The sequence below is a fragment of the Mastigoproctus giganteus genome, chromosome 12 (assembly GCF_048544385.1).
Source record: "Mastigoproctus giganteus isolate SK-2022 chromosome 12, ASM4854438v1, whole genome shotgun sequence".
In the NCBI taxonomy this organism is placed as follows: Eukaryota; Metazoa; Arthropoda; class Arachnida; order Uropygi; family Thelyphonidae; genus Mastigoproctus; species Mastigoproctus giganteus.
Window position 1 is genome coordinate 81,000,754 of NC_143586.1, and position 12,009 is coordinate 81,012,762.

The following is a 12,009-nucleotide window of genomic DNA, read 5'->3' on the forward strand; positions in this document are numbered from 1 at the left end:
TTTTAACTAAAATAACTGAGTGTGCAAAATAACCAAGTCATATCTCATATTTTAGTTATAAAAATAAGTTAAAATCCACATTATTTTCTCTCCAATTACTTTTAGCCTCCAGTGCTAGAAGCAGACGTTACTCTTCATCCATGTTTTTTAAGAATAAGCCAGTCTCTTGTTCACACATTCAGTTATGCTGCCCATATATGGTCCCAAGTATGTATTACTTCAGTTCAACTAATATTTGAAATTTAAATTAAATACAGCAAACTGTTTAAAATCTGTCATGTCAGGGATTGAGAGGTGCCAAATTTTAAAATTTTCTGCATTTTAGAGAGTTATACCTAGTGGTCAGTCGAGAGTTTTGGAGAAGCACATTGCAGTAAATATTAAGAAAAAGCTGAATTTATTTATATCTCTAAACATTTATATTGAAAGAAAGATAGTTCTAGTGATTAAAATGTAAATAACATATCAATTTGTTAAAATATCAACAAATAACAATAAAATAAGCACTGCAAATGTTAACGGATGTGCTTCAGAGGCAAAAACTTTTGCAATGAAGAATAAGAAAAAACTATTCTTCTTGAGGAATAATGATTATAACATGGCAGTTTTTATCAGTTTATATAACATTTTATTTGAATAATATACTTTGGAGAAATTCAATCAGTCTCTCACATGAAATAATGAAGATTACTAAGTTTTGTTTATGTCACCATTATAATTATAGCAGAGAAGAAAAACAACATAGTCAAGGTCACTCACTAGGCCTTCTGTTCCATAGTACAGAAGTGTTAGTACAGAATGAGGAGTCAAGCAAGTGACCTGGAGCCACCTGTTGTTCTTTCCCTGCTATAGTCATACACTGACAGGATGCATGACTAGTTATAATTGCAATAAAAATGACTTTTATAACAGCTGAAAGAGGCTGTCATGGCAGTCTCATCTTTTAAACAGATGGTCAATTAACCCTTTAGTTGAGGCCCCTCTGTTTAAAAGTAGTGCAGTATCAGGCAACTTGTTTCAAAGTTAACTTTATTCTGTTTTGAGAATTAAGACACACTGCATTATCTGTGCAGTGGGTCTTAATTCAGCAAGAATTAATTGACAAAATAGTACTGGAAATAGCTTATAAAGAGAGAAATATTATCCTTTTTTTCATGGACTCTTAAAGACAAATGCAAACTATTTTGTATTTTGTCTTTAAGATTTGTTTCATTGGTTTCATTGATACAATTACTGGATTGCTTTCTTAATATTTCCAGATTTTAAAATGATTTTTTTGAATATGTACCAAGTTTTTAAAGAATTCCAGATTATAAAGTGCTAAATTTTATAGAGTTTAATATATTAATATTTAGTTTAAATTTCAAATGTAGATTAAATATTAATTAAAGTATGGTTTTTCTTTAAGCATAAACAATTTTTAAGTCTTATATTAATAAATTAATATAAGACTTATATTTATATAAATTAATATAATTAATATAAATTAATATATTTATTTATTAATATAATTAATAAATAAATAAATAAATTTGAAGTACTGATTAAGTCGTCGAATGCAAATATTGTAGGAATAGTGGAGATGTGTCACTCAGACATAAGTGATACTGAATGAATATGTGGAGTACAATACAGGCAGTTCCCGCTTTATGCGTTTGCACTTTATGAGTTCTTTTTTTCTAGTATCAAGTGTCAAAAAATCGAAATTATGAGCATTAATTGCAATAAATAAATGCTAAAAATTCATAAATACACCATTTCAAGAGAGGTTTTGGGGGCACCACCCCAGATGTGGGAACAATATTCCATGGCAGGGCGGATTTGCAATTTATACAGAGTGAGCAGCTATTTGGAAGAAAAGTAACGTCGAGAGCGAAAGAGAAAACCAAGTTTTTTAGATGCAGAAGAAGCAATATTTGTAATGTGCTTGTGCCAAGAGAGATTAGAATTCAGGGTAATCCCCAAAAGAGATATATCATTTTGCCTAGAAATCGGAGTGTCACTAAAGATAAGCATAGGAGCAGAAGAATCCTTTTTGAGAGATATAAGATAACACTGAGTTTTAGAAGGGTTTAAATCAACTAAGTTGTCTTTGCCCCACTGGAGAATTACCTGAAGATCGGCATTTGAGGAATTGGTAGCAGATATTTGAGAAGTTGAAGCTGACTGAGCAGGGCAAGTTTTCTCAAAATGGAAAGTTGAATGCAATGTGCTATCATCGGCAAAACTATGGATAGGGTTTCCAGTCAATGGAAGAAGGTCATTAATATACAAGAGGAAAGAGTGGGGGAAAGAACTGAACCTTGGGGGAAACCGGCATTAGTGGAGAAGTTAGAAGACAGAGAGCCATCTACCATCACCCTCAGTGAGCGATCAGAGAGAAAACTGGATAACCAATTACTAAAAACAGTTAGCAAACCATAAGATGGAAGCTTGTTTAGAAGACCTTTTTGTCTAACACGATTGAAAGCCTTTGAGATGTCAAGAGCAACTACTTGTATTTCGCCGAACCTTTCCATTGAATTAGTCCATAAATGGGTAACATAAGCCAGAATATCACCAGTGGATCGACACTGACGGAATCCATACTGGCGATCGTTGATCAGATGGAAGGTCTCTAGGTAGTTTAAAATTTGGCGGTTAATTGAGATCTCCATTACTTTAGAAAGAGTAGAAGTAATTGCAATGGGATAATTTGATTAAAGACATAACTACTGTTAACAGTTACGGGAAAGGCTTTTGCTTTTGTAAGGTGACTACAGTGATCTCACACAATGGGAGGGATTTGTCACCCTTTTTAGGAACTGGCTGGATATGAGCAAATTTCCAAGCAGAAGGAAAAACACCTTTGGAATAAGAAAGTGAAAAAAGGTGGTAAAGAATAGGAGTAAGTTCAGGAGCACAGGTTTTGAGAACAAGTGGAGAAATACCATCGGGACCTGGAGCTTTCTTAGCATCAAGATTCGTCAAAATCCTTCTGACATCCTTTTGACTTAAGACCACAGGAGGCATTAAATGGAGCGTGTTGGGAATAGTGGAAGGTGTTTTACCAAGATCGTTAATGCATGAGTTGAAAGAAAAATGGGATGCTAGCAGGTGAGCTTTATCCTTGGATGAAGTGACAACAGAACCATCTGGTTTGGACAGAGGTGGGAGCAGAGATGGGCAAAAGTTGCGGCCAATAGCTTTGGCAAGAGACCAGAATGCTCGGCTACCATTAGGGCAAGAAGCAAGTTTTCTACTCTTAACCTGTTCAAACTCTAGTTTGGACTAGTTAATAACTGCTTTACAATTGTTGCGAGCTTTGGTGTAGGCAGAAAATGAAACTGCAGAATTAGAAACAAGCCAATTACGATATGCAACATTCTTCTCTTGAACAACCTTAGCACATTTATTGGAAAACCAAGGTTTAGATAAAGGACGAGATTTTAAAGTGGAGTGTGGGATGAAGGATTCCATTCCTGCAAGAATAATTTCACTGACACGATCTGAGCAAACGTTGACATCAGAAGTTTTGAAACAGTAATCCGACCATGGAAAAGAAGAAAAGAAGTCTCGTAGGTCATCCCATTTTGCATTCTTGTAATGCCAAACAACACGAGGTTGGGAATAGCCATGAGATAAAGGTTCCATTGGAGAAGAGACAATCACCAAGTTGTGATCTGAAGTGCCCTCTCACTTCGGCCGTGTACTTAGAAGGGTTGTTTGTGAGAAAAAGATCAAGCGTATTGGCTGTATTATTAGGATTGTCTGGTATTCTTGTAAGTAAATGAACAATCTGTGCTAGGTCATTAGCAATTGCAAAAGCTTCAGCATCTTGACTGCTGGGTCGGTGCGACTAGAAAACGGAAGCCAGCTGGAGTTGTGAACATTAAAATCACCAAGGATAATTACCTCACTGTTAGCAAAGTGGGACTGGAGAAAGTCAAGTTGCAAAGAGAGGAAGTCAAAGAGTTCCAAGTGATGAGTGGATTTGGGAGAACGGTAGAGAGACAACAGATGAATTTGACACAATGAAGTAGAGAGATTTTAAGCCAGAGAACATCAAAGTGAGGAGATTCCAAATTGCCAATTCTCTGACAGGGAATATCAGAACGGACATATGCACAAGTACCACCTTGGAGGCGAAAAGAATCATACAGCGAATAATTTGGGCATCTGAGATGAGCAGTAGTTGAATCAACCAATAACTGAGATTCTGTCAGAAAACGTACATGGGGTTTGGCAGACTGCAAGTGGAAATGGACATCGTTGAGATTAGAATTGAGACCATGTATATTTGTGAAATGAATTAGGAAGTGCTTGGGAGGTTTAGATCTTTTTGCAGATAAGCTTGCTCTATTAGTTTGACAATTCATGGTGTATTCAATAGTAAGAAAAAGTGGGTGGGACATGCTTTATGAAGTAATGAAATTTTTGGATATGGCGTACACATGGTAAGAATATACCCAGATCCTTGACATAACGTGGGCTCGACAATGCTCCTCGCATACACATTACTCGGACTCCCTCCAGTCACTCTCTGGCAAACTAGAGGTAGCAAGATTATACAGTAGCTGATCCGGAAGCCTCCTAGAGAGTTACCAATAGGTTCGATCCTGTGTACTAACTAGCGGCCGGCCTGTGAACACCGTTTTAGAGCTGTACCCTCAAAATGTAAGGAATATTGAATCTCACCACAATGTTAATCATATACAGGAAGGCCAGACAGGATAGTAGAGGTGGAGGGAGAATACTAAAACTAAGGCAGTGTATCCAGTTGACTTGGGTGACAAGTGCAATGTTGAGTCAGTTTGATGTGATATTTGTACTGGGAAAACAAAATTGAGAGTAGGAGTGTGTTGAGTATGCCAAACAGCTATACAGGGAAATAGAGTGAGCCAGAAAATCAGAACGTCTCATAATAGGGGATTTTAACTTTCCAAATGTTGATTGGAATTTGTGGGTTGGTCACACACACACACAAGACTTTTGTGGATTTCCTGGATGACTCTTTTCCACAGCAGCATGTTATAGAGGCAATAAGAGGAAGCAATACTCTTGATCTAGTTATCAGCAGTGATTCTTCATGCATTAAGATTCTGCAAGTAAAAGACCCATTGAGTGACAACATTTACAGTGTACTAATGTGTAATTTGATTAAAGACATAACTACTGTTAACAGTTACGGGAAAGGCTTTTGTAAGGTGACTACAGTGATCTCACACAATTTTTAAATTTTGTGTAGTGGTACCAACTGATGATGTCACTAACAACAAATTCTAAATAGCAAGTATTCAGGGATGTAATCAAGTAAGCTGCTAGGCCAGTGGTGGTGAACCTTTTTAAGGATGCGTACTAAAACTGGCTAAACCCTTTAAAAGATTACCCTTGCATGCCCCTCAGAAGGCAATATTCAAGACATTTAATCACATAATTTTGTCACAGTTTTGTCAGTACATCTTACCACTCTGACTTCAAACAAATCACTGCATGAATGCAGCTATTTGCCAAATGGTGCAAAATCACTACATGCCTGGCAGAGAGAATGGATGTGCACAGGTTAAGACTCAAGGATTCTTGGAGGAGATATTTCGAGAGTGGAAAAATATTTGGGACTCTCTGAATTCTGCGTGCCCAAGAAATTTGTATGTGTGCCATGGGTTTGCCACCCCTGTGCTAGGCTTTTCATACCAACAAAGAAATACTGTTCAAGGCTTAGACTTAAATGGATGTCAGGTGAACTATTGAGACATGTGGCAGAGAAGAAAAATGCATGGGATGCATATTAATTATCAGGTGTTACAGAAACATACGATAGATAAATTAGTCTGTAATCAAGTCGCAATGGAGGTTAGGCAAGAAAAGGCAGATTATGAGAAGTCTCTGACAAAAAATGAAGAGAAAAACAGCAAAGCCTTCTATACTTATATTAACAGTAGGAGGATGGGGTTGAATCACATTGGACCACTTCACGACTGTGGGTTAACTGTTGATGACCCTGCTCAGGTTGTGGACAAATTGAATTGGTATTTTGCATCTACATTCACACATAAGAATTTTTTTTAGGGAAGGGGATACCAGGAGTTTATAAAACTCTAACGAGGAGTTAAATGACTTGGTGATGACTGTACAGAAAGTAGAAGAGAAATTGTTGAAAATGGACATAAAAAAGCCGCCTGAAATGGATGTTATCTATCCAGTTATATTAAGGGAGGCAGCAAAGGAGATAAGCAAACCCTTGGCCATAATCATGAGAGCATCCTTTGATTCAGGGGAGGTCTCTGTGGACTGGAGAAGTGCGAATATATCCCCAATTCATAAAAGGGGAATGAGGTGACATGAGTAACTGCAGACCTGTTAGCTTAACATCTGTTCCAGGGAAAATAATGGAAGCACTGGTTAAAGAAGAAATGCAGGACCATTTGGACAGGCATGCAATTATACTGCAATCACAGCATGGATTTGTTAAAGGGCAGTCTTGTCTAAAAAAGTTGATAGGTGACTATGATGCAGTGACCAAGGAACTATATGCAAAACATAATTTTGATATATACTTGGATTTCAGGAAGGCCTTTGATATTGTTGCACATAAAAAGACTGCTGTACAAACTGGAGCAATGTGGTATTAAGGGCAAGTTACTGCTATGGATAAAGGGATGGGAACTGCTCTTCATGGACTGATGTTATTAGTGGAGTTCCCCAGAGTTCGGTGCTGGGTCCATTGTTGTTTTCATTATTTATCAATGATATTGATGAAGGTATATCAGGCTTAATGTTTAAGTTTGCAGATGATACAAAGGTTGGCAGGGTGGTTAATGACAGTCATCAGAGTGAACTTTTGCAACAAGATCTATGAAAATTGAGTCAATGGTCTGAGAAATGGAAGTTGAACTTTAACATTGACAAATGCAAGGTACTACACATGGGTAGCAGTAATCCCACAGTAACTTATAAACTGTGTGGTACTACATTCAGGGTAATGGAGAGTAAAGAAGACCTGGGTTGTTGTTGTTGTGCAGTCAGACATGAAATTCTCTGAGAGACATGCTGCCAATACAACTTATGGGGTTTTGTCAATGATATACAGAAATTTTGCTAGCAGGGATAAGGAGGTGATTATCCCTTTGTATAAGGCCATGGTGAGGCAGCATCTTGAGTACTGTATACAGGTTGGAGGCCTCACTTTAGGAAGGACATAGATCTACTGGAATGGATGCAGAGAAGGGCAAAGCTAAGAGTACCCTTTTGTTTCTTACACCTGCTGCAATTTGCAGAACTGAAGCCTAGAAAGGCTTCAGTTCTGCAAATTGCAGCATCTTGAGACCAGGCACCTGCGGGGAGATATGAGTGAGGTGTTTAAAGTCTTGAATGGATTGAATAAGCTGAAAGTTAATGGTATTCTTCCACTTACTGAGACTGCACACATGAGGGGGCATAAATTCAAGTTGAGGAAGGATGGTTACTGGATAGATGCGTAGAGGTTTGCTTTCATCCAAGGGGTTGGTTGACTGTTGGACAGGCTTCCATCTGTTGTGGAAGTAGATGGGTTGAATAAATTCAAGGGTGAACTGCATTTTTTTTAGCTGATGCTTGATAAGCTTGATTTCTTGCATCATTTGCCATTACTACTACTATAAACATGACCACAAACTTAAATATTACAGTTACGGGAAACATACAGGCAAATATTAAATACCACTGTGTTAAGGCATTTCCAGGCATTATTATATAGTGAATATGTGAGAAAAAAAAAGAGCCAGTTATTCCAGAATAATAATTTTGTGAAGTGTTTAAGCTTTATACTTTTTTTCACTCATAAATAGTGAAAAATCAATATTGAATGCATTAGTAAGGTCCAAGAATCATCCTGGAACAAACCTATTCAGGGATTTAATTCTATTGTCCAATAGCACCAGAGAGAGAGTATGGACCAACTATTTAGAGGGGGAATATAGCAGCCAATTCTTTTCCAAATAGAAGATGAGTATGTGGGTTTTATAGTTTAGTGAAGGACGATAGAGATTTTAGGCTTGATAAAAACCTTAAGGTTTTAATCAAGCCTAAATAAAATAAAAATATAAATAAATAAATAATATAAATAAAATAATACATACAAAAGTATTGCAGCTCATTTAGAAAAGATAAAATATTGATTCTGCAAGCATAATTGAAAAACCCAATACTTTTCTAGAAATTTAAAAGAAATTTGTGTTTTGTTGTTTGGTTTTTAGGAGCATTAGCAACTAAGGCCATATTGCTCTGGGAATATGCGGTGGTCATTCCCTGACCTTTCCGCATCCTCCGTATTTGGTGGTGACGGGCTCGAACCCCGGTCTAATCAAGAAGCGTGTGCTACGCACTGTTGCTCCTTCCCACCTGGCTACGGAGGCGCCGGGAAATTTGTGTATCTACCAGGTGTAGCACCTCTGTATTTGCCACACTTTGAGGTGCCACCAGTTGCTTGTTAATGGTAGTAACCAGGGTATGCTCCTTCAACAACACTTTGATAAATTATTGTGATGGGTTGAGAAATGGCAGCTGAGGTTTAGCATATTTAGGTCTTGCATCTGGGTAGCAGAAATCCTGGAATAACTTACTACTTGGGTAGCACCAAACTCAAGATTGTTAATAATGAAAAGGACTTAGGAATATTATACAATTTGATATAAAGTTTTCTCAACAGTGTAGACAGGTTGCTAGGGCAGCTCATAGTGTTCTGTCAATTATATATAGGAACTTTTCCAGTAGAGATAAAGAGGTGATTGTTCTATTATATACAATAATGATACTATCTTATCAAGGTAGACTTGAGTTCTGTAAGTAGGTGTTTAGAAACCAGCATCTGTAGATTGACCTGATTAAGGTATTTTAGGCCTTGAGAGGTGTGCATAAACTAAATGCTGAGGGAATTTTTATGCTTATTCACATGACATACAAAGGGAAGGGGATAAACTTAAATTGAGAGAGGATAATTGTAGATTCAATATTTAAAAGTTTTCCTTTAGTCAAAGAGAGATTGACTGTTGGAAATAACTCCTACCTACTGTTGTGGAATTTTCAAGTTTGTCTAAAATTAGAGGGATTGGATAAATATTTGATAAAAAGTAGGTAAATGAAGTGAAGGAAGGTGACATTGATTATGTTACTTTCTAATCTAATTTGATTTAAATTAATTAATTAATTTTTATTTTTCTATTTTTTGGATAATGCTACACAGCTCCTTGCATTATTTTGCCAAATATCTCCCAGCAAACCATGCCCAAACACAATAATATAAATTAAAAATAATATTAGTGAGATGTTTGCTTTAACATGTCTTAATGATGCACAAATTCCAATATGAAATGACAGAGTTGTGTAAATGAGCTCATGAGCAGCCAGAAATGATACATTGATAATCCATGGAAATATTCTGTAATAAGGCACATCATATAGGTCACAATAAAGGCATAGTCTCCCCATTCTGGGAATAAGACCGTTAAATTAGTGTTGGAGGTATCATTTTCTATTCTTGCTTAAGGGCTGATGCAAGCCCATTTCAAGCATGATCTGTTGGACAAAGTCTGGAAATCTGACCAGCCATTTGCTGTAGGCTGTTATTTCTCTGAAAGCTATTGATTTGCTTGTGAAGACATGTATTATCATCCAATTAAGAAGGGCTGAACTAATCACTCCTGCAAAGAGGTAAACATGAGGATTATGGATCTCATTGCAATACCTTACAATCATGAGGGTTCCTTGCAAGAACATTGGGAGACCTGTATTGTCATTTATGGTGATTCCAGCCCTTGCCATTAAACATGTCTCTTTTTATAGTGACAGCAGGTTGGAATCTAGTTCTTCATTCCCTACAGGCTTCATAAGTGGAATCTTCATGCATGATGAATGGTTGCACCTGTTTTCCCTGAACCCTATCCACAAACACACTCATTTGAATTGATGCCAACAGAGGGTTATCCAGAATCAGGAGTAATAAGCCATGGTGCTCACCATTAATTGCTTTCCATCCCAGTGAATCATCAAGATAGCATCTTTGGGACATTCTCACAGCGAATGCTATTGTGAAATTGATAGTGCAAACAATAAATACGAAACAAGTTTTTAAAAAATAGGCTGCTTTTATGTGGTTACCTGATTTGCAGGCTGTAGCAGTTGTGCATGAATTTGTCTACATAGACAGAGATGAGTTTTTTTTTTTTTTTTTTTTTCTGCCATAAATGAATATGAAAACATGGAACTAATTTTTTCAAATAAAAAGGTTTGTGCTTTCCTTAACTTTTGAGCACACTGTAACTGCACCATTGTTCTCTTGATTTCACTCATCTCCTTCCAATGATTCTGAATAATAGGATATTAAATTTTCTTATCAGCTGACTCTTTTATATTTAAATTAAAAGTACAAATAAAAACTATAAGACCTGAAAATAAAAAAAAATAAAAAATGTTATGTAATGTATGTATTTTGTTTTTGCAGGCATGTTTGATTATTAAATAATGTGCCTAAAACCTTTATTGTACTCAAGAAGCATTTACCAAAATATTTTTGGTAAATGCCTCTTTTTGGTTACAGTCGTCTAGATAAATATCCTAAAAGTCATCAAATTTTGAAAAAGATCAGAACTGTTGTATAAAATGTACTGTGGTGCTTCTGTAGTGGGTGGATAGGAGGTTTCAGAACTACGGAATTGAACTAAACCTCCCTAGGGACCATTAAAACATATAAAAATTTGGTGTTTATCTAATTTTTCTTTTTTAAGTAATGCCCAAAACACGTTTTCATATTTATATATGTATATAGATTTCTGTGGGGAAAGAAGGTACCAGTGTCTGGAATCGTAATTGGGCTTGAAAGCTTCCAAGGAACCAATGATTTCTGACAGGAAGGAAATGTGGAGACATTCTCTAAAAATTTGGTGTCAAACTGACTTTTCCTTATTGAGTTGGAAAAAAAAAAAAGAATTCTTACTTACAGACAGACCAGGACATTTAGGTGTACATAACACAGGTAATAGACACTTTATGCATTTGCATATGCACATAAAAGCAGGCATTTTGCAAACAGAAAAAAGAGAGAATAGATGACCAAAAACAACATTTGATCCTTGTTTTTTTCATTTATTAAAAACCTTACTTACAACTGTATGTGAATTTTTTATTGTTATTGTGTGCGTGCGTGTGTGTGTGTGTGTAAATATTTATTCATACATGTATTAGCTTTATTTTGGGGGCTCTTTAAATTAAATTTTATTGTACTTTGAATAGCATTTGAAAATTAAAAGGTTTACATACTATAATATTTCATATTTATAGGCATTTGATGTAAACAATGGCATTTCCAAAGATTCACTAACTTATGTTGTTCCAAATTATTACATCATATGCAATAACACCCAAGAAACTGTGAGGTTTGGTCAAGTAAGTAATTTCACCCGTGAAATTTAAATTTGATCCATTAATTATGGTTTAACCTTTTATTAGTTGCTTAGGTTATTTAAATGCTTTACTCTGTGATCCAAAAGTACAGTGTAATGTACATACCTTCAAAAATTTTAAATAAACTATATGATTATTATTTTTACGAGCATATTAGAAAAAAGTATTAGGGTTAAGAATATTTTAGACTTGGATCATTACTCACAAATCAGATGACGTCATAGGGCTCAAAGTAGAGGAACCATTGGTAAGTAGTGAACATGCAGTCGTTAGGTGGAAGATGAAGAAAGCTGTAGTAGTTAAAGGCAAAGACAGGTTTTAATCTGAAGAAAGGGGATTATGACAGTTCAAGACACTACATGGCATCTCTCATTTTGGCAGATCTCAGAGGGGAGGAGATGAATAAATTATAATTACGGCATACCTATAAAGCAATAATGACAGAAACAATGAATGCATATATAATATTAAGAAAATATGGCATGAGGAGGATGCGGAGATAGATGAATACAGAGCTGGCCAGTCTAATAGAGCAGAAAAAGATAGCATGGGTAAGTACAGAGTGATGAAAGGTATTGAAGCCTACAACAGCTA

General features: G+C 36.1%; 1 protein-coding gene across 2 annotated transcripts in view; it reads left to right on the forward strand.

The window, feature by feature from the left end:
- Vps13B (vacuolar protein sorting 13B) overlaps positions 1-12,009 on the forward strand; it is a 965,007-nt gene that overhangs the window by 585,243 nt on the left and 367,755 nt on the right. For both annotated transcript variants that reach the window (XM_090386413.1, XM_090386414.1), the window contains exons 31-32: positions 106-207; positions 11,293-11,397. In XM_090386413.1, coding sequence (XP_090242539.1) covers positions 106-207; positions 11,293-11,397 — 207 coding nt within the window. The remainder of the gene's footprint in view (positions 1-105; positions 208-11,292; positions 11,398-12,009) is intronic.